Source organism: Staurois parvus, unplaced genomic scaffold (genome assembly GCF_062004578.1).
Source record: "Staurois parvus isolate SC_StPar_1 unplaced genomic scaffold, SC_StPar_1.0 ptg000436l, whole genome shotgun sequence".
NCBI classification, from domain to species: Eukaryota; Metazoa; Chordata; class Amphibia; order Anura; family Ranidae; genus Staurois; species Staurois parvus.
In genome coordinates this window covers 6,838,359-6,862,584 of record NW_028318232.1, presented here as the reverse complement: position 1 = coordinate 6,862,584, position 24,226 = coordinate 6,838,359, and the positions used below count along the sequence as shown (strand labels likewise).

Below are 24,226 nucleotides of genomic sequence, written 5' to 3'. Positions count from 1 at the left end.
GTGCCACACATTAGATGTATTACATGAACTCAATATCTTTTATTATTAACTAATTAATTTAGCTTCTGAGAACCACTATACGAACTTCAATGCATTGATTAATCTATACTATTGATAGCGCTGCACTGTTGTTTTATTTATTGTGATACAAGGATTATGTTATTCCTTTAAGTGTTCTAGCTGCTACTCGTATGAGCGCTCGCTTTATTTTAGCATATTTAATGCATGGGCTGCATTAATATATGCATGCTTGATGCATGGGCTGTGTTCCTGCATACATACTTGATGCTTAAACTGCATATGTACTTGCATGTTTGATGCTTTTGATGCTTAAACTTCATACATGCATGCATTCTTAATGCTTACATTACTTACATACATACATGCATGCATACTTGATAATTACATACATACATGCATGCATACTTGATTCTTAAACTGTGTGTGTATGTGTGTATGTATGAATATATATATATATGTGTGTGTGTGTCTATCTATCTATCTATATATATATATATATATATATATATATATATATATGCGTACTTGAAGCTTAAACTACATACATACATATTTAATGCATGGACTGCATACATGCATTCCTCCCAGTGATGTCTTCCCCGATTCAACTATTTCCGTGTCTTTTGTGCAGGATTCGGGAGGAGGTAACACTGATAATAGTGGTAGCCTAGCCCAGCCTAGCCCATGAGGGCTTGACACACCAACATATTGTATCTGGCAGGAGACGGTCCTTGGACACTTCCGGTCGACCCAGACCTCTTGTCTTGGCTCTAATAATGTATTCTGCTTTAAAATTGCTAGACTTGAAGGCTTGGCTAAAGTAAGCTCAGGTCTGTTAAGATCAGGGGTGTTTTGGTCCTGTTTTCTCTACACTTTTTTGGCACCAGAAAGCCAGCTGCAGGGAGTTTCCATTACAGGACCTTGAAATCTTACTTGCCTGGGATGAAGCCAGGTGGTGACATCCATGGAAGTGGCTGATTGAAAGGTGTTTTTTTTTTTTTTTTTTCCCCCCCCCCCAGAGACCATCATTTCTTACCCCTTGATTCGTACTTCATGCAGAGTATAATACGGATGGTCCTGTCTGTAAGGCCACCCTTGTTTCTTTAGGATTGGAACTTGGTCCTTGAAGAGGCCACCTTTTGAACCAAGTAAAGAAATTTAATCTTTTGACTAGGAAGGTGGCTTCTTTGATTTACTGTCACTTTTGCGGGAAGATTGTTCTTGGTCTTGCAAAATGATGAACTGATGTTTTGTCCTCATCCATCTTCTTGCCTAGAGTGGTTTTAATTTTCACGTAAATCATGGCAGTGCCTTTCTTATTTTCCTAGTCCACAGTCGGCAGGGGAAAGATTGCATACTCTGAATGTACTTTGGGTGGTCAAGATTTACTTTAGTTTGGTGGCACAGGTCAAGATACCTGGTTTGTGCTGCCAGAAAGGGAAGGCAGCTTCCAGGTCAACTATTTTTCATTGGATCCGCCAGTTAATCATATAAGGCTATGGTTTTAAGGCCCCACCTTTTCGGGTGAGAGCACACTCTACCAGGCATTTTGGGCTGTCCGCCATCAGGCATCAGTGGCTCAGGTTTACAACGCCGCTACGTGGTCTTCCATTCATACGTTCACAAGGTTTTATCAGGTGGAAGTCGGAGCCACGGAGGATTCTGCCTTTGGCAGCGTATTGCGAACAACTGAGTAGCTGCTTGTGAGATTGATGGCGGTGGTTATTGTGGGATCAACCGCCCCTCAGAATTCTATTGCTTTAGGACGTCCCACATATTCATGAGCAGTCCTATATTTAACATTTGTATTTAATGCGTTCTACTACAGTGAACTTAATATTTATCCCTTATATAATTTCTTGACATGGTTTCTTATTTGGCTTGAGTACCCTGAAGGGTTAAGTCTCAGGTTTGGCCATTGTCTTACAGTCTGTTTTCAAGGTTTCCAGGGCCACCTGATTTTCTGCTCACGTTTGTAAAGTTTTATTAAGTGGACGTATAGGCCTCTCTTGACGTTAGCTTAGGCCATAAGATGCTTCAAGCCGTGTTTTGAGCTCGAATGCTGGTTCCCTTGTTTTGGTCCGGTTAGATTTGTTTGCAGTGTTGCTCACTGTTCCATTGTATTTGATTACATCCCATGGTCAAGATTTAAAGAACCCTGTGTCCTGTACTTATATTCATTATGAACAGGGTTATGCTGCCACCTTCAGACGATTGGACGCTGGCAAAATAATATGGCAGGAAGTCCCCTTTCAGGCATAGCTCTGTTAGGCATGGCTGCAGTATTTTGATCGTGTCAGAAGGTGATGGTCACATCTGTGCAATTTTCAGTTTTCTGCGTGAAAATAGCTACCTTCTCAACGATTCCACCTGGTATTAGAAGACTAGATTTTTTTGGATCCATATCCTATTGCTGGCCATTGCTCAGAGGAATGGCACCCTGACCCCACACCAGATGATGCACTGGACCCTGCAGAATGGGTCCCTGTGTAGTGATATATTGCCCTGAGTTAGCTTGGGTGCTATACAGGCCCAGGTTAGTAAATCCGCTTAAAAAGTGTTAGATAAGCTAGCAGATTTAAATACACTAACAAACTGAAGCTGAACTCCAGCTAACACTTCCCTCCCCACAGACTGACAATGCTGCTGTCCAAAGGTGTCTCTGTTGCTCTTTCATGCAGAGTGTCGTCACTTTAATACAGGAAGTGTGTTACAGGCCGGATCACCAAGTGAAAGCAGAGGGAAAAAAAACTAGAAAAAGAAAACTAATATAGCCACCTCATCTAAGGATTGGTAAGCCACAATGTGTTACAACTTTAGTTTTGTGTTTATTACCATTTTAAAGAGTCTTGCTGGTGACCCCCCTTACCCCCAGCTTTAGTGACTCATACATCAACTTTAGTATCGCGAGTCCTTATCCGATACCCATGCACAGGATCCTCTGGCTGACTGTTGGTCAACAGAATTGTCCTACTAAAACGTGCAAGATTTACCTTTTTTAAGGGGAATGTTTGTTTGGCCCTGCTTTTGTTGTTTCCTCCAATAGGTAAGAGTTACCACTGGCAGAAGGCTTTGGTTCTAAAACCTGCCACTACTTATACTTCAAAGAGTGGAGGTTTTGGGAATGGGAAATTGTGAAGCTCCTTAATATGGTGGCTCAAAGCTACAGGCTGATAAAGGCTACAGCTGACAGGCCTTCCCTTCCACATGTTATGCTTTCAGGTGTTTTCATGTATCCATGAAAAGTAGCTAATGTTTTGCAAGCTCATGACTGTCCTCTATCTCAGAGTGATCATTCTGGTTTCAGAGGGTGAAAGGTTTCTCAGGTTCTACTCAGCCATTTTCACATTTCTGAAACCAAACTACGTTGGGCCTTCCTTTTTTTTTGAATCTCGAGACTACAAATTTCTACAAGTGCAAACGTTGCAATTGAAATTGGTGTGGCCAGTGTGGTGACCTCTCTAGCAGGGAGATTCTTGACATTAGTTGACCTCAGAGGCTTACTGTCATGTTCTGATTTTTCTGTCTCACCAAAACATTTCTGCTGTCTGTGGTAGAGCTCCACCACTTAAGTTGTACTGTTCAGCCTATCCACAACTTCCATAAGGTTCACCAAGGTCCTGGCTGTGTTTAGGGGGTTCCTACATACCAGGTTATCCCTGTTATTGTAATAAACGAATACCTGTCTGCGTAACCACCTTCAAAAATAATAATATAAAAAGCCCACCAGCAGTCACAAAGTGATTCACACCCTGTACTATATAAACAACCACAAGAATAAGTGCAGCACTATTTCATTTAGTTTCAACTTGTAAAAAATCTCCACGATACTCCAATTCAATAAAAAAAAAAAAAGATTGTATATAAACAAAGAAAAAAAGAAGTACACCGTGCATTCATAAAGTATTCAGACCCCCTTCACTTTTCAGTTTTGTTATGTTGCAGCCTGATACTACAGTTTAATTTTATTTATTTTTTCTCATGAATCTAAACGAAGTACCCCATAATGACAAAGTAAAAACAGAATTTTCGAAATGTTTGCAAACTTAAGAAAAAGGAAACACTGCAATATCACAATGGTTTTCAGACCCTTTGCAACAACACTTGAAATTTTAGTTTGCGTGCTTCCTATTTCTCTTGATTATTGCTGAGATGTTTCTACACCTTGATTGGAGTCCACCTGTGGTAAATTAAATTGACTGAACCTGACTTGGAAAGGCACACACCTCTCTATAAAAGGCTGTAACAGGGCAAAAGCCATGAGGTCAAATGAACTGCTTGCAGAACTCAGAGACAGGATTATTGCAAGGCACAGATATGGGGAAGGCAAAAAAAAAAAAATTCTGCACAGAAGGTTCCTGAGAGCACAGTGGCCTCCCTAATTCTCCAATGGAAGAAGTTTGGCACAACCAGGACTCTTCTAAAAGCTGGTTGCCCAGGCAAACTTAGCAATCAGTTGCAAAGGGCCGTAGTAAGAGAGCTGACCAAGGAACCGATGGTCACTGACTGAGCTCCAGAGATCCTGTGTCTCCACAGGACAAAGTTCCAGAAGGACAACCATCACTTCAGTCTTCCACCAGTCTGGCCTTTATGGAAGAGTGGCAAGATGGAAGCTTCTCCTCAGTGCAAAACACATGAAAGCCATCCTAAACACCAAGCCAAGTTGACTCTCCAGTGATTACAGCAGAAAAAGGTGAAGGTTCTGGAGTGGCCATCACAGTCTCCTGACTTTAATATCATCAAGCCACTCTGGGGAGATCTCAAACGTGCGATTCATGCAAGAGGACTGAATCATGACCTGGAGGCATTTTGCCAAGCAAATGGGCAGCTATACCACCTGCAAGCATTCTGGACCTCATAGACCTCTATTTCAAAAGACTGCTCACTGTCATTAATACTAAAGGGAGCAATACAATGAATTTAGTGTTTCTAAAGTCTTAATACATAGAATGCATTAAGGTGAAAAACCTTAGGCTGAACAACTTCAATCTTATCTAGCGATGTGCACGAGAACAGCGACTCTAGCCATTATCTCCCTCCTCATTAGGGAGATTGCAAGCAGAGGGAGCCAGTCAGTCAAATTCTGTGACTTGGGAGTGGGGGGGGCAAGGTTAATATCACTTTAAGAATGAAGGGTATGCACACTTTTGAACAGGGGTCTTTTCATTTGTTTCCTTGTTGCAATGTTTTGTTTTATGATTTTGCCATTCTGTTATGACCTACAGTTGATGAATCCCATAAGAAATAAAAGATGTGTTTGGCCTTTTCACTCATGTTTTCTATATAAAATGGTACCTAGTATTACTAATTCTCCAAGGGTATCTAAACGTTTGAGCACAACTGTATGTACATATGTACCTATATACACCATTTTGCTAAAAGTATTGGGAAGCCTGCCGTTACACACACATGAACTTTAATGGCATCCCAGTCTTAGTCCGTAGGGTTCAATATTGTGTTGGCCCACCCTTTGCAGCTTTAATAGCTTCAGCTCTTCTGGGAAGGCTGTCCACTAGGTTTAGGAGCGTGTCTGAGAATGTTTGACCATTCTTCCAGAAGTACATTTGTTAGGTCAGGCACTGATGTCGGATGAATAGACCTGGTTCGCAGTCTCTTCTCTAATTCATCCCAAAGATGTTCTATCGGGTTGAGGTCAGGACTCTGTGCAGACCAGTCAAGTTCCTCCACCCCAAACTTGCTCATCCATGTCTTTATGGACCTTACTTTGTGCACTGGTACGCAGACTGTTGGAACAAGAAGGGGCCATCTCCAGACTGTTCCGACAAAGTTGGGAGCATGAAATTGTCCAAAATGTTTTTTTATGCTGATGCCTTAAGAGTTCCATTCACTGGAACGAATGGGCCAAGCCCAACCCATGAAACACAACCCCACACCATAACCCCCCCTCCACCAAACTTTACACTTGGCACAATGCAATCAGGCAGGTTCTCTGGCAACCGCCAAGCCCAGATGCGTCCATTGGATTGCCAGACAGAGAAGCGTGATTTGTCACTCCAGAGAACACATCTCCACTGCTCTAGAGTCCAATGCATGCTTTACACCTCTACATCTGATGCTTTGCATTGCACTTGGTGATGTAAGGCTTGGATGTAGCTGCTTGGCCATGGAAACCCATTCCATGAAGCTGTTGTGCTAATCTGAAGGCCACACGATGTTTGGAGGTCTTTAGCTATTGAGTCTACAGACAGTTGGCAACTTCTGCGCACTATGCGCTTTCAGCATGCGATGGCCTGCCACTTTGTGGCTGAGTTGCTGTTGTTCCCAGTTGCTTTCACTTTGTTATATTACCACTAACAGTTGATCGTGGAATATTTAGTAGCAAGGATATTTCATGAATGGACTTTCTTGCACAGGTGGCAACCTATCTCGGTACCACGCTTGAATTCACTGAGCTCCTGAGAACGACCCATTCTTTTACAAATGTTTGAAGAGGCAGTCTACATGCCTAGGTGCTTGATTTTATACATGTATGGCCATGGAGGTGGTTGGAACACCTGAATCCAATGATTTGAAGGGGTGTCCCAATACGTTTGGCAGTTGTGTGTGTGTGTGAGAGATTAGCTCACCACTGTCCATGACCTTTTTGTCTCCCATTCCCTTAACCTACTAGCAGTTACAGAAGCCTGGCTTCTCTGAACTCACCCAGATCCAGTGGTTGGAAAGGAGGTGGAGTTGGTTTGCTTCTATCTCCACTGAGCACCTTTCAAGTCCTCCATAACCCTTCCACTCTATCCTTCTCTTCTTTCAAGACGCGCTGCATTCGGCTTTTTTCTTCTATTTCTCTGAGGATTGCAGTGATCTACCGGCCTCCTGGACCGGAGTCCCGCATTTTTGATGACTTCTCTGCCTGGCTACCCAACTTTCTCTCCTCTGAAATACCCACTATTGTTCTTGGAGATTTTAACATCCCCATTAATGTGAACAAACCAGCTACATCCCATCTCTTCAACCTAACCTCATCTTTTGCCTTAACATAATGGTCACAGTCCTCCACTCACTCTGATGGGAATAAATTAGACCAAGGTCTCCCATCAACATCACAAACACCCCCTTTCCTCTCTCTGATCACAATCTCATCACCTTCACAGTGTCCTCATCTTCAAACACCTAACCCTCCAAGCAGCAAACAATTACCCGCAGAAACTTTCACAACAAACCCTTTTCTTTTCCACTCTGCAACTGACCGCCTCTATGACAGAATCTCTCCCCTGTCCTGCCCTGACCTGACCACTTCTTTCTACAACAGTTAACTTTCATCCACACTAGACTCACTTGCTCCTCTAACTACATGAAATATCAGGCCCCGACTATTACAACCGTGGCAGACTGACGACACCTGAAATCTTAAGACACATAGCCGTGCACTGGAGCGATTGTGGTGTAAAACCAAATCTCAGCAAGCATTCACCCTATAAAAATCTGCTTTCTTAACATACAATTCCTCCCTCCATGCTGCCAAACAAGCCTACTTTGTCACTCTTGTTAATACCTTGTCCCACTTAGCATACCTTATACTAAACCTCCCTCAACACTTTCCTCTTTTGACCTTGTTACTACTGAAGAGGTCAGTAAACTTTTCTCAGAAGTCCATCTCACCACGTGCCCCTTGGATCCTGTCCCCTCTGAACTACTACAGTCACCCTCTTCTTCTGTCCTATGCTCCCTCACTCACATCTTCAATCTCTCCCTCTCTAATGGTGCCTTCCCCACCCCTCTAAAGCATGCACACATCTTTCCCATACTTAAAAAGCCCTCGCTCGACCCCACCAACCTGAACAACTTAAGACCCATCTCCCTGCTCCCATTTACCTCTAAACTCTTAGAATGCTTAGGCTGGCCATACACTATACAATTTTCTGTCCAATTTCTGCCCAATTTCCTTAAGATTTACCTTCAATTATGTAGTGCAAGAGCCTGCCTAATTGGATACAATTGAAAGTGTTGTTTAGGTTTGACCTCATATTATATGGTTTTTGGTAAATCTAAAGAACAATTCTCAAGAAAATTGTATAATGTATGGCCAGCCTAACTCTACAATCTCCTGAGCTCCTACCTCACTGACAGCAACCTTCTAGACCCTTTACAGTCTGGCTTTTGCTCACTCCACTCTACTGAAACTACCGTACTAAAACTCCATATTGATTTACTAACTGCTAAAACCAATGACCACTACTCTATACTCTTTGCTACTTGACCTCTCTGTGGCTTTTGATACTGTTCACCATCCCCTCCTCCTCAAAAAAACTCCACTCTCTTGGCCTCCAAGAATCTGCTCTCTCCGGGTTCTCCTCCTACCTATCACAGCGTTCCTTCAGCGTTACTTATAACTCTGTCTCCTCATCGCCACTTCCTCTTTCTGTAGGGGTCCCTCAAGGTTCTATCTTTGGACCTCCTCTCTTCTCCATCTACACCTCCTCCCTTTGTCACTTTATAAACTCCCATGGCTTTAAGTATCATCTCTATGCTGATGACACACAAATCTATCTTTCTACCCCTCACCTCACCCCTTCAGTCTCCTCTCGCATTACTAACCTACTGAGTAGCATATCAGCCCGTGCCCCCTCCCCATAGGGATCTATGACGAAGTCGGAACTGATGAAAAGCGTCAGAGCAAGGCTGTGTGGCAACCCGGAAGTGACGCAAGAGCGCCATTGTTTGGGATCCGGCGGTGGTGAGAGCATTAATTGCAACCCACCATATCACACTATTATGCATTATCTACAGATGTGCTTTTTTCAGTTATTCTGTGAGTGGCTGTCATTTACTTTAATAAAAGGTGTTATTTGTACTGCACCATTGGATTTTTTACCTTTTTTACTCTTTCATGGCCATTGTATGTGGGAGAGAGGAGCAAGGAGAATTGTGGATATACTGATATTGGCATACTTTTCAAAGCGATATATGCCGACCATGAGCGTGGGAGGCATGGAAATTTGTTCAGTGTACAGCCGAAAGGGGCTTTTTCTTGAACACGTGCTGATTCCGGTTTTGGGAAATAAATAGAAGGTTATCGCGTTGGAATTAATTTATCGACTTTTATTAGTCACTTAATTTGTTTACTAACCACCACTGAATCACTTAGGTTTCATTTGTTCTTTATATGATTTATTTCACTTAAGGTGGCAGCAGTTTTTTATTTGGATATGTTGCATTACATTTATTTCGTTTTGTATAATTTGCACGCATCTAGCGCAAAAGTTTTTTCACATACATTTATTCACATACAAATTACATCACCAATCTTGTCTCCAAATATCACCGAAATCGTCCTCTCCGCTCCTACCACGATCTCCTGCTCTCTAGCTCCCTTATCTCTTCCTCCTGTGCTAGTCTCCAGGACTTCTCCAGAGCCTCCCCCATCCTCTGGAACTCTCTACCCCAATCTATCAGACTGTCCTACTCTGCCCGCTTTTAGGCGATCTCTTCAGGGAAGCCTATCCTGCCTTCAGCTAATAACCGAATCTTCTATTCCTCCTCTCAGTTCATCTCCCATAGTTTTTACCTTTTGTACCACCAGACCCTCCCTCTTAGATTGTAAGCTCCAAGGAGCAGGGTCCTCCTAACCCTCTTGTATTGAACTGTATTGTTGCTGTATTGTCTCCCTTTTTATATTGTAAAGTGCTCAGCAAACTGTTGGCACTATATAAATCCTATATAATATGTGTGTGTGTATGTGTGAAAATCCCGTTAGATCAGCAGTTTTTGAAATACTCAGACCAGCTTGTCTGGCACCAACAACAATGCCACAGTCAAAGTCAAATCCCCTTTCCTCCTCATTCTGATGCTCTGTTTGAACTTCAGCAAGTCATCTTCACCACATCTAGATGCCTAAATGCATTGAGTTGCTGCCATGTGATTGGCTGATTAGCAATTTGTGTTGCCAAGCAATTGAACAGGTGTACCTAACAGAGTGGCCGGTGAGTGTATAAATGAATATGTATTTATTTTATATATATATTTACATGCTATCTTTACTTTTATGATTTGGAGTACTGTGGGGAAATTTACCAGTTGCACTTGAAGAAAAGAGAAGCTCATATTTTAAGCATATATGTTAAGGAGCTATCTTATGTTTGTGTAGTATTATGTTCAGTAGACTGTGTTCTTCTATTGTTGTGACTTAGATGACGTTCAGAGCACATTTTATGCCCAATTCATGCAAAACTCCACGTAATCCCAAGGGGTTCACATACTTTTTCTTGCAACTGTGTGTGTATATATATATATATATATATATATATATATATTTATTTAGAATATAGATATTTTATAATTGCACAGATTTGGTTTGAAATAGCATTGCACTTATTTTTGTTATTTTAGACTCCGTAAATCTCTCATTTCCCTTTACATGGTACATGGACAGATGGTACCCTATCTCGAGGCATTCTTTGCCGCTTTATCAGAATGTCTAGCAACATGGCACAGGAGAATTCCATTGTTGAATTCCCTGATGTCGATCAACTCCAGCACAAGGCTGTTTCTGGGCTGGTGGATCTCCTCACAGATGCTGGAGATAGGAAATGATTCCTTCTTTTATCCGGGAGGGTCCAGTTGACAGACGTTAGCCTGTTTGGTTTTGGGTGGAGTTCTGGACAAAGTCCAGGGGACTTGATTACTGCAGGGGGGAGGTCATTGCCCATCAACATCCATGAATATAGGGTGATTTGGGTAAAAAATTCACAATGCCATGGTGGTGGTATACATACTTCATCCAGCAGGTGCCAAGAGGTGAGCTGCTAGGGGGAAAGTGGATTTCATCCAGTCTAGGGGGACCTCCACATTCCTGCATTGTCCATTGTACAAGTTCCAGACATGGAAAACTGGCTGGCATTTTCCTCAGCCGTCTACCGCTTTCTTTGGGGGTGTTGACTCTTCATCCAGAGGTGTTCAAATAACAATGTTTCCAGTTGGACACCCCGAGTGTCTGGTTCACTGGGCAAATAAATATATTCGTTTCCAGGACCAGGGGTCATCAAATGTTTGCAGTTGATACTATGGTGTCATTACTAAATTAGCGGTTTCACTCATTTAAAACTTCCCACTGTTACAGTTTCTGCCTTTATTGTTGAAGAGCTTTCAGTGTTTTTGATTGCTCTGTCCTGGACCAGGAGAACTTGGTGCTATGACATTGTGAACATTTTGGCTCAGACCATTGGATCTTCCAGATCGACCTGACCTTCTGTTTCAAGGTCTGATCTTTCATACTTCTTGCATTTGCTAGTGTTTAACGACATGGCTGTTTAACCCAGGGTCTTGAGAGGTGGGGAAGTCTGTGGTTCTGCCTTTCTGGGCCTACTGCAGGATTGGTAGGCGACTTGTTGGAAGATTTACCACAGAACATGAAAATCTTCATTGCTTGGTTTAATGCTAGAGGATTCTTCCTAACAATTTTGTGGGGGTTTTTTTGTTCGTTTTTGTTTTCTTTAATCTGGGATTGGCCATGTGTACAATCATGGGTCAGATTTCAGCCTTAACAGCTCTTCCTTGGAACCAATTTTTTCCCATTATTTCGCATGTGCCTTTGTGCAAGGCCTCACATGTATTATTATTAATACAGTATTTATAAAGCGCCAACAGTTCGCTCAGCGCTGTACATTACAATGTACTGTTCCATTGATTTCATGGGACCTTAACTCGGTACTTTTTGTATTTCAGGAATCTCTGTTTGAACCCATCTGGGTTATTCTTTTAGTCCTTCTGACTCAGGTTATATCCTGGTTGCCAGTACTTCAGCTCACAGTTTTAGTAATTGGCTGCTCTTCCTGGAACAGTTCCTGATGCCCCACGAGACAAGGTGGTTCTATAGCCTCTGATGTAATTTTCACCTAAGGAGGTTTATTAATTTCATCTCAGCCAGGACTTTTCACTTTTCTGTCCTACGCCGCAGATGCCAGGGGATGAGGATCTTCCTATTTGGATGTGGTATGTGCTATCAGATGTTGTTTGAGGTCGACTGCTGCTATTTGTAAGCTGGATTCCTTCTTTGTACTTCCTGAAGTCTGAGGACACAATCTTTGGTTGGTATGTTGCTACCTGCTGCATGTGGTTCAAACCTGTTTGGTTTGGTCTTTTGACATGTTTCCGTCCTCATGTTCAGTGCCTTAGGACATCCGTTTTCATAATGAATATAAGGACATTCTTTGTCTTTGCTGCTCTCATCTGCATTCTCCACTCTAAACTGCAACCTCAACAACGCATAGACTCCTGCTATCTCTGGGTAAATTGCTGCTCTCATCTGCTTTCTCCACTCTAAACTGCAGCTTCAACAATGCATATTCTTTCTGCAAATCTCAGAACAAATAGTGTATATATTTTTGTCTGTGTTGGTTAGTTCTCACCTCCTTGTTGCACTCTTTTTATGACTGTGGCCTGTGTCTGGTCTGTGTTTGTGAAACATCCCCCCAATTCATGTGATCCTTATCAGTTCCTAATTGGGGCGGAGAAGAATGCTCATTTGACCATCTCCCTATAAATTTAGATCAGCTCATAGGGGGAGGTCACTGACGGGGGGGGGGGGCAGAGTCGCAGATGGGGTTCAGTTTTCTGTGTGAGTGGAGTTTTTGTTGGAGTGCGGAGACGCAGTTGAACACAGCAGTTTAACTAAAGCAGGATAACTCAAGCAGCAGGAAGATACAACAAAGAACTCTACTGCGCGCTGGATAGACTGCAAGCAAACACTCTGGGAAACATCTCCTACAAGTCTTGAGTCCTGCTCCGTGTACCTTTGTAATATGTCACCTCTACGTCTCCTTTTCATATTACTATCCTGCGTTCCCAAAATCTGAGTTCTTTACCCCTCTGCTCCACCCCAAAACTTATACATCTCACCCTCACTGCTACCATCTCCCTAATACTGCTGTCATCACCTCCTGCTGATACTTTACTCTCTTGCTGACTCAAACACCAGGACTGGAAAGCATGTACACTTATACATCCCGCTCCCTTGTTATTTTCCTCACCCTTCTTCTCCTAACCTCTGGGGATATCTCCCCAAACCCTGGTCCTCCTCTATTTCACCCCCACACCAGGCACCCTCCTTCCAGGAATAGCTGCAATCCCCTCAATTTTAATATCAGTCACCGTGCTCCCAAAAACCACCCTCCCTTTTTCATGTGTGCTCTGGAATTCTCGCTCTGTCTGTAATAAGCTCACCTCTGTCCATGACCTTTTTGTCTCCCGCTCCCTTAACCTACTACTAGCAATTACAGAAACCTTGCTTCAAGCAGCAGATTCTTCTTCCGTAGCACTTTCCTATGGAAGCCTCCTCTGGACCCACTCACCCAGACCCAGTGGTCGGAAAGGAGGAGGGGTTGGTTTACTTCTATCCCCACTGAGCACCTTTCAAGTCCTCCATAACCCTCCCTCTCTATCCTTCTCTTCTTTTGAGACTCACTGCATTCAGCTTTCTCCCATTTTTCTGAAGATTGCAGGGATCTATCGGCCTCCTGGACCGGTGTCCCGCTTTCTTGATGATTTCTCCGCCTGGCTACCCTACTTTCTCTCCTCTGAACTACCCACTATCATTCTTGGAGATTTTAACATCCCCATTAATGTCCACAACCCGGCTACATCCCAACTCTTCAACATAACCTCATCTTTTGCATTAGCACAATGTATACAGTCCTCTACTCACTCTGATGGGAATACATTAGACCTTGTTTTCTCCCGTCTTTGCACTCCCTACAACCTCACAAACACCCCCTTTCCTCTCTCTGATCACAATTTCATCACCTTCACAGTGTCCTCATCTTCAAACACCTATCCCTCCAAGCAGAATTACCCGCAGAAACCTTCACAACTTGAACCCTGCTCCTTTCCACTCTGCAACCGACCAACTCTATGACAGAATCTCTCCCCTGTCCTGCCCTGCCCTGACCTGGCCACTGCTGTCTACAACAGTTCGCTTTCATCCACATTAGACTCACTTGCTCCTCTAACAACACGAAGCATCAGGCCCTGACCATTACAACCGTGGCAGACTGATGACACCAGAAATCTTAAGCGACATAGTCGTGCGCTGGAGCGATTGTGGTGTAAAACCAAATCTCACCAAGCATTCACCTTATATAAATCTGCTTTCTTAACATACAATTCCTCCCTCCATGCTGCCAAACAAGCCTACTTTGTCACTCTCATCAATAACTTGTAATCCAGTCCTCGTTGTCCCTTCTCTACTTTTAACGCTCTACTTTCTGCACCTCCATCTCCACCCAGCACCTCACTCACTGCTCAGGAAGATTGCAAATTATTTCAATAACAATATTGATGCAATTCGTAGGGGCATCGCCACTGCACAGAAATCCATCCCACTTAGCATATCTTATACTAAACCTCCCTCAACACTTTCCTCTTTTGACCTTGCTACTACCGAAGAGGTCACTAAGGTTTTCTCAGAAGCCTGTCTCACTACCTGCCCCCTGGATCCTGTCCCCTCACAACTACTACGGTCACCCTCTTCTTCCATCCTATACTCCACTGAAACTGCCCTACTAAAAGTCAGTAATGATCTACTAAGAGCTAAAACCAATGGCCACTACTCCATACTCTTACTACTTGACCTCTCTGCGGCTTTTGATACAGTTGACCATCCCCTCCTCCTCAAAAAACTCCACTCCATTGGCCTCAGAGACTCTGCTCTCTCTTGCTTCTCCTCCTACCTATCGCAGCGCTCCTTCAGTGTTACCTATAACTCTGCCTCCTCCTCTCCACTTCCTCTTTCTGTAGGGGTCCCTCAAGGTTCCTTCCTTGGACCCCTTCTCTTCTCCATTTACACCTCTTCCCTTGGTCACTTGATAAACTCCCACGGCTTTAAGTACCATCTCTATGCTGATGACACACAAATCTATCTTTCTACCCCTCACCTCACCCCTTCAGTCTCCTCTCGCATTACTAAGCAACATATCGGCATGGATGTCACTCCACTTCCTCAAACTCAATCTTTCCAGAACTGAGCTCTTAGTATTTCCTCTCAGCCCGTGCCCCCTCATCTGACTTCTCCATCACGATCAATAACACAATCATCGGTCCCTCCCCTCATGCCAGGGTACTAGGTGTAATCCTGGACTCCCATCTGTCCTATCAGCCCCAAATCCAATCGCTGTCTAAATCTTGTAGACTTCACCTCCACAACATCTCCAAGATACGGCCGTTCTTAACCTCGGAAACCACTAAGCAACCTATTCACTCCCTTGTTATCTCTCGCCTTGACTATTGTAACTCCCTCCTCATTGGCCTACCTCATCGCAGGCTGTCCCCTCTTCAGTCTATCATGAATGCTGCTGCCAGACTCATCCACCTTACTAACCGTTCTGCATCAGCCACCCCTCTCTGCCAATCCCTCCACTGGCTTCCCATTGCCCAACAGATACAATTCAAAACATTAACAATAACATATAAAGCCATTTATAACTCTGCCCCAAATTACATCACCGATCTTGTCTTCAAATATCACCCAAACCGTACTCTCTGCTCCTCGCACGACCTCCTGCTCTCTAGCTCCCTTGTCTCCTCCTCCCATGCTCATCTCCAGGACTTCTCCAGAGCTTCCCCCATCCTCTGGAACTCTCTACCCCAATTTATCAGACTATCGCCTACTCTGCTCACTTTTAGGCGATCTCTGAAAACCTATCTCTTCAGGGAAGGCTATCCTGCCATTAGCTAATAATGGAATCTTCTACTCTTCCTACCAGTCCATCCCCCACAGTTTTTACCTTTTATACCACTAGCCCCTCCCTCCTAGATTGTAAGCTCCGAGGAGCAGGGCCCTCTTATCCCTCTTGTATTGAGCTGTATTGTTGCTGTATTGTCTCCCATTATATTGTAAAGCACTGAGCAAACTGTTGGCGCTATATAAAGCCTGTATAATAATAATTGTCCCAAAATATACAATAAAAAAAATTTTGGATTTTTCATTTGCCTGTAAAATCCTCTTCTTGGAATGCATCACTGGACACAGTGATGCATCCCTCTTTCTTTGCTGTTTCACCACTGTGTGAGACACCAATTTTTGGCTATTATGTTTAGATAATTATCACCTGTCTTGGAGGAGAATTTCCTATTACAGCCCCTGGCAAAAAATGGTATGGTATGAAATGCAATCACCACGCTTGGAAAATGTTCATTTAATTGTGCTGAAAATAAACTAATCACAGACATGCCTCAAAACTATTTTCATTTAACATTCCAACCTTCTGGCTTTAAGAAACACTTAAAAAAAGAAAACTAGTCAATTGCAACTGTTTTTGCAGATCAAGCAGAGGAAAAAAATATGTACTCATTCAATTCTGAGGAAATTATGGAATCGCCATGTACTTTGCAGTTCTAAATAGGTTAGTATTGTCTCACTATTTGGCCTAATTTGCTACATTATTACACTTGTGTTACGTTAGCACTTACCTATTCTAGTTTGGCATTTTTTTTTCTCACCTCCACACCAGAGGTTCCTTTCTGGCTTCTGATTTAGTGCTTCTAAGACTTTTAGCTGCACCACTTCTGGACTCCGATGGGGCAATCTACCATAATTGCTGTCCTCTCTCTCCTCCCCGATTTATAATTCTGCCTAAATAAACAAAACTTACTTTCTGGCAGAGATGCCTTGAGATTACTCTCTACCATTATATAGGAAAGTTACTTCCATATGTTGGTTACTATAGATTTATTTTAAAAAAGTGGTATTAAACAGAAAACAATAATGTAATGTATTGCAAATTACCAATCATTTTTCTTTTTTTAGGCCTTTTTCCCTCTGGTTTCCCCTGGTTGATCTGGCAGCCCATCAAAGCTGCTAAAAAGCCTTCTCCCCACTAAAATGTTTGTTCCTTTTATGGAGTCAATTGGATAGTCTACCAGCACCAAAACGTTTTTTGTTGATACCCACTTCAGTTTTTTTTTCTTTTCCCTTTTTTTAAAATAATAAACATGCTATATTTACCGACTCTGTGCAATGGTTTTGCACAGAGCAGTCCCGAACCTCCTCTTCTGGGGTCCACCATTGGCACTCCAGACTCCTTTTTCTCCTCACTGCCACCATAAGAAGCTGTTTCTTATGAGGGCGCACCTATGGGCTCGCTCCTGAGCCGGGCTGAGCCCTACCCCCCACTGTCTGCTTGCAGGATTTGATTGTCAGCAGCAGAGCCAATGGCTCCTTCTGTCCTGCTGCTGCCTGTCTGACCAGTGAGGGGAGAGAGACCAGCACTGCTACAGATGGGCACAGCGCTAGATCAAGATAGAACTGATGTAAGTATGAAGGGGGGGTGGGGAGCGATCCTTCCATTGAAACATTTTTACCTTACTGTTGGGAATGCTTTAAAGTTATTCTGGCCTCTCCCATCTGCCTAGTGTCCAAGCAAGAAGCTTGCTATGGGGGCACCTGAGCAGGCTTGCTCCTGAGCCACTGCTCTCTGACCATTCACACATGAAGCATGGCTGGGCCCTGCCTCCACTTTCTCTTTGGCTTACTGGCTGTGATTGACAGTAGCGGGGGAGTCAGTGTCTTTTTTGGCTGTCTCAGCCAGTGAGGAGGGAGAGACCGAGGAGAACCAAGGTTCTTGTTCACATAGCTGGGTCAGGATGAGGCTCAGGTAGTTTTTTCAGGAGGCTGGGGGTGCAGGTGCACACAGAAGGTTTTTTACCTTCATGCATAGTATGCATGAAGGTAAAAAAAAAATACCCTTTACAACCACTTTAAGGTAAAAAAAAATTCTGCCTGTAGAAGAACTTTAAGATGACATAATGGTAGCCCATTTCCCTCAGGCTATCAGTTTATAATTCCCTTTTACTCAAGAAGGTTAGTTACACAGCCTAGAACCCTAACTACCCTGTTTTTGCTCTGATATGATCACCCTAGTTTAGCCCCCAGGCCTTATCCTAAGCCCCAGCACATCCTTTCCTATATCTTCCATGGTTACAGTTTGCCAATTTTCTTTTTTCTGGCAAGGCTTTTAGTCTACCCTCCCTTTCCTAGATCCTGACCTTAGAGCATGGTGACTTATTGCCAAGATTTCTTGGGTGGCTCCCGCTGCTTTCCACCTGTGATCCTACCGTGCTCAAACATCTTTTTTAGCCTATGCGTTCTCTGACCCTCATTCTTTACCTTGACCAGGCCATAATTGTGGCATTCTAGTTAGTGTCCTGTAGGTCCCATTCAACCTTATACACCCTCATTCTATCTCTCGACACTTTGCACTTTTTTTTTTTATGTGAAGGTGTAACTCTACTTCAGTGCAGATGCTGCATTGCAACAACATGCAGTTATTTGTAGAATTTGGTCCTGTTTTGCGGGGAAGGGTTTAGACCCCTTGCTTTCTCCTGATTTGCCTGAACTGCTATTTGGGGACCTATCTCTTCTTCCCGCTTATCTGTAAGATGGGGATGGTGGGCATGCATTTAATGATGGAATGCAGCATTGTCCAGATGCCCCAACGCGTTCGTGCATCTGATCTGGAGTCACCCCAAAAATGATGATTTTTAGTATGGAAACAAGTTAGACCTATTCGCATATAACAAAAAAATTGCAAAAATTTCAACTTCAGATGCTTTAAAAAAAGAGGGTTAGTCCCTTGAAACGTGCTAGCTTGTGAATCTAAGTGACACCAGTGTACACCATGGTGATATTCATTCATTTGAGGAGTACCCTGCCACTTGGGTCTGGTGTATACCACTGGTTTAGCTCTTGGCTATTGTGAATATGCATTCATTGTCTTTTATCAAGTTTTTTATAAAGTTTTATCTGATAATGTATTAGGCCTTTGCACCCATTGTTTTGGTGTATGTCTGCTTTTAAGATTAGCCAGTCTGAGGAGGGCTGTATTGGCATACCAGCTTACCAGTCCACAACGACACCTGACACTGAAATGGTTTATATTACAGTCCCTCTGGTTTACACAAAGTTCTTAGTGTTAGGGTCATTTGTGAATTCAGTTGCTGTTTAAAATCCATTACGTGTACAAAATGCTGTGGGGGTTTTTATTATAGGTCACCCTCCAAATTAGCACATGACCAACTGGAAATGCTTTGTTCTCCTTTGGGGAAATGCGACAGGCTATAATAGTACCAGAAAAAAATCCAATGTTTGTTTTTAGGTCATTATCTTTATTAAAGTGGAACTAAACTCTCTCAATCAACAATAACTATTTCTAATGTTTATGCTGCTAGCGCTATTAAATAGTTAGGAAGGTATCCTATATTTACTTGTTTTAACCTTTTTTTTCCATAAAGATTTTATTGAAATTTACTATTGTAAATACAAGTACAAAAATGATCCAAAAGGTTTTGTACAATAGTGGAAGATAACAACACGTGTACAGTGATATCCAAACATACTTGGAAGATAACAGAACCTAATCAAAGAGATCAGCCACTACAATGGTAGGCCAGGATACCTGAGAGAATCATTGAAATAACATCAGATAATGCAGGGTGCTTGCTGTTCATGGAGCAAAAGTAGCACTAAAGTATACCCACATTTAGTATGCATTCCCTGCATTATGAAGCTTCTAGCCCCCTATTCCTTTCCTTTCGGAACTGCTTTTTTAGGACTTGTTCATAATAGCAGCAAGGATTGCTGCTCCTCTGAAAAGCAATCCACGCTCACATCACTTTTCGGAGGCATTTGACAGGTGGTAAAGAGGCAGTATGTTGCCTCCTTACCACCTGTTTTAACCCTGTAAAGAGCAGCATCACCACACCACAACCGCGTACAATGTGCGCACAGTGGCGGGATGGTTGTAGTTCAACGCCATTCACCTGAAGGTATACTTTCAGCTGCGGTCACATCATGTGTATACCCTCAGCTGCTGCTTCTGCAGCTAAAGGGGAAGCAGTTGGGGGTGGTAAAAGCAGCTCAGTTGCATGGTTTTCCTTCCTCCAACCTCATAGGTGAACAAGCCCTTGGTTCACATCTAAATTGCACCACACCAAAAACACCCTGGGTTTGCCAATGTATGTGGTACCCCTAAAGAGCAGAGCATTTGTCTGCTTGCCAGGAATAAGCGCGATTTCGTGTGCATTCCACGACACATGTAATGTGAATCAAGCCTTGGACAGGGGTGTGTCATGACTGAAAATGCTTTTCAAGGGTGCCCTGACTGGAAAAAGGTTGAGAAACACTGGTCTAGTTAACCAATTTGTTTTGCATTTTTTTTCAGTTGCTTTCTAGTTACTGGCCTAGGCCAAAATGTTCATGCATCCCACGAGTCTTGAGCTTTTTTTTTTTTTTTCCTCAAGTGGGAAAAGAGGCTTTCTCAGCTAAGCACTTCCTCCTGCTTGCATGTCTGAGCTAAAGGCAGGTAGATTCCAGGAAGTAAATGCTACATGAATCATCTGCCCTTAAGATGGCTATGGCTAGAAGTGCTAGGGGTGTGTTTTTCCAAAGTGATTTCTCAACAAAACAAAGCATAGAAACATAGATGGGTGGGTGAGTTTGCTTTGAATATTAAAAATGAATTAAATAACATTTTCAGTTTGTGGTGTGCAGATACAGTTTAGTTCCACATTAACCGCTTCAGCTCTTTTACCCTTATATAATGATGGACCAGAGCAATTTTTTCATTTTCACAGTTTATTTGGTGGTAACTTTGTTATTAAGATAAAGTAATTTGTACATTTTTGGGGGTTTGGGTGTTTTTAAGTGTTGGCTTGCAAATACTTTCTTCATAATCTATAAACAAAAAGACGTAAAAATGTTTCTTTTGTATTTTAGCCATTGTTTAAAAAAAAAACTGGTTTGTATTTTATTCTATATTTTGCCCCTTTTACCTCCACGGCTGTATCCCTTACGGCAGTGGCAGGCGGGGGTTTTACACACACACTCCTGGGCGCTGCAGATGCCAGGAGTGTGTGTACACTTCACAAGCCGGCTTTAAGCTTTCTATCGTGTTTTATTAAATATTGGAATTACAACCATTATATTCTCCAGGGTGCCTGCTTTCACAAATATATAATGTTTGGGAGTTTAACTAATCTTCATGCTGAGAATGTTTTTTTTTTTTTTCTTTTTAAATGTGTGCAACAGGCACAAAAAGTTGTGTTTTTTGGTAAAAAAAAAAAAGTAGGTTTTTGTGTGTTTTTTGTTTTTTTTCTTCAGTTTTACTTGACTTGTTTTTATGCAACTTTTATGTAACTATTAAAGGAAAATGTGCAGCGCTGAGCATACCTTTTGGCGCTATATAAATACTGTATAATAATAATATATCAGCCAGGAATCTGCACATGGGTTGCACATAGATTTTCCAACATGGCAATGATCCAAAGCATAAGGCCAAGTCGACCGTAGAGTGGCGGCAACAGAATAAATGTGTAGGTTTTGGAGTGGCCTTCAAAATGTCCTGATTCCAACCTAATTAAGCCATTGTGCATTTCATTCTAGAAAACCAAAGAATTTACAAGACTTGGATGCATTTTGCCAAGAAGAATGGGCAGCGTTAACTCATGCAAAAATAAAAGGCCTGTTTCTTAAATTAAACCCTCACCTTTTAAACTGCATGGGTTGTTTTACAATGGAAATAAAAGGAAACACATTTGTCTATAGATATACCTTTTTCCTCCCATTTTTATAAGTGATCACATACCCTCTAAGCTCCTTATGCAGCTGAGAACAGAGAGCTGGGGGAGGAGATACAGCAGCACAGTGGCTGTGCAGAGGGGTTGTGTGAGCAGAAGTCTAATCATTGGAGAAGAGCATGCAGTATTCTCATGCCTAGTGTAGTCAGTTTTTAATATGAGAGCAGAGGGACTGGCAGGAACGCCAGGGATCTCACATGAAGGGAACAGGATACTTTTTCATACAAGTACGGCAGGCACATGACAGGAATATGAAATGCTGAGTTTACATAATCTTAACTTTCAGAAACTGGTAAAAACGCTTCAACAGGGGAGTTACCGCAATCCCTTTACATTAGACATGCAAAACAAACCAAGTATTTGGGCTTTTTAAGGTACTGAAAAAAGGTCTACAAAACCTCTAAATCAAGTTTTACTAAAAACCATATAACGACTTGTGCATCATAAAATCATTATAGAAGGCTGGCATAGTCTTACAGACCACCTTGTTACAAATATCCCTCCACCTAAAAACGTCAATTATATTGTTCTACCATCTGTTACTATAGACTTGTGCTGTTTTGTGGTGAGGTTGAGCTTGACACGGTTCATGAATACTACCTCTGCCCCAGAGGCTGAATTTACCTGATTCTGAACATGGCAAACCATCTGCCATTGGCCACTCATGTGAATGTAACCTTATGAAAGCTCCCATTGCTGTCCTCTCTCTTAAAAATGCTGGTCACCTGACTTTAATACTGATTCAGCTTTAATTTTTCCTGATCGTCATTTTGATTTCTGACCAGTTTGTTATGAAAAATTATTGTAAATTAATACATTTATTTTTTTTTATTAAATCTAATTGTCCACCTTGCAAACCTGTCCATAACTGCTTTGTCTCTTACAATGTGATACCACAATTGACACGGGCAATAAAAAAACTAGTATATCATACTTCATCTCACTTTTTATGTTTCCGAGTATTTTAAATGTTTCTACTGTCATTTGCCATCAAGTGGTTCTGCTAAGCCTACTTTAAATCATTATTCCAGAGTCTTTCTCTAGCTCTGTTTTTCCCCAACTTTATATATCATTTAATGTACAGTCGGTAGTGTTTTTATTTCAGCATATGTACATAATATTAATGGGGTTTTTTAATATTCCTTTTTTTTTCCATTTAACCGTCAATTTTTCGAGATCTTTATTGTATGGAATATTTTAATGACATGCAGAGGACTTGATAAGCATCACAGCATTTTAGGCTTGATTACAGTGCTGCTTTCCTTCAGATTTACGTACGCATTTGCAAATTTCTTGATCTATTTATTTTTAATGAAAGGCACAGATTAAAAAATACTGTTTTTCTATTTTAAACTTTTTGTTTGGGTATGGAACTTGTGAAAGTTAATCTCCACTTGTTTAATACCAACTTGTTTTCTGGTTTTCTTTCTAGAGTGTGTGTGATACTGTGCTTAGTCAGGAGAAATTCTAGTATAATAGAACTTAAAGCAATTGAATGTAGGAAATAAACTTTCATGTAGGTCATGCTCAGACTAAAAGGTTGTTAATAGAAAAAAAAACTATCATAAAGTAGAAAAGATGCTGGTTAAAAAAGACTCCCTTTTTAAATTTTAATCTGTTTCTTTTTTCTTTCTTTCTTTCTTTCTTTCTTTCTTTCTTTCTTTCTTTCTTTCTTTCTCTCTTTCTCTCTTTCTCTCTTTCTCTCTTTCTTTCTTTCTTTCCCCTCTCTTATAATGATGTCCTGTTACATTTTCCACAGAACAAGTATGTAAAATATTTTGGATTACTTCATTACTTTTCTTCTTTTTTGCACAGACTTATGGCAACAGGCAGATTGTTCTGGAAAAGGAGGAGACAGAAGAGCTGAAGAGATTTGATGACCCCAGTTTGGTCTTGATTGGGTTTAAACCAATCACATTCCTGAAGAATTATCATTTTATAAGACCTGCACAATTTGTATATCCAGAGGAATCCCTTGTCAGTGGTGAGTAAAAGTGAATCTCTTCTATCAAACAGTGTTGAGAAGTTTCTGGCACTTCTCTGTACTGTACACTGTGCAATACATAAATATAAAACAGGTTTTTAATTTCTGCTTATCGGAGGGCTGTTTTCTGGTCTCAGTTTTCCATTAGGTGAATAATAGATATATACAATATTTGCCCATTCTTGAGCTGCGTATGCAACTCCAAAATGGCTGCTTATGACTTTTTCTACAGATAGCAGCAAATCCGTCTTTTGTGTAGTCCCCTTTCACACTGATCCTGTGCGCTTCTCCTTGCCTGCGTGTTTTTTGTTGCGCTTTCAGAAAGCATACCAAGACTGTAAAACATAATAGATATCTATGGCAAAGCACAGCTAACCCACACAAAAAGTGTGAGGGAAGCATGCCAGATCAGTGTGAAAAAGGCTTGAAGTTATTTGGCTTTAATTTTTCAAATGGATAACATTTGATTTTTTTATTCTTTGGCTTTCATAGTGCAAATCATATTTGGGGACCATACTGATGGATATATTTGCCCAAACAAAAGCTATAGGTGTCAGTGATGATTTCTTAGTACAAGTCCAGCCAAGAAGGCTTTTACAGTTTCCTTAATGGATTAGGTACAAACACATGCTAATGGTT

The 24,226-nt window shown here is 41.8% G+C and overlaps 1 protein-coding gene across 2 annotated transcripts in view; it reads left to right on the top strand.

Moving 5' to 3' along the window:
* The window catches only part of XRCC6 (X-ray repair cross complementing 6), a 223,278-nt gene that overhangs the window by 105,843 nt on the left and 93,209 nt on the right, over positions 1 to 24,226 (top strand). For both annotated transcript variants that reach the window (XM_089687719.1, XM_089687718.1), the window contains exon 8: positions 23,419 to 23,587. In XM_089687719.1, coding sequence (XP_089543845.1) covers positions 23,419 to 23,587 — 169 coding nt within the window. The remainder of the gene's footprint in view (positions 1 to 23,418; positions 23,588 to 24,226) is intronic.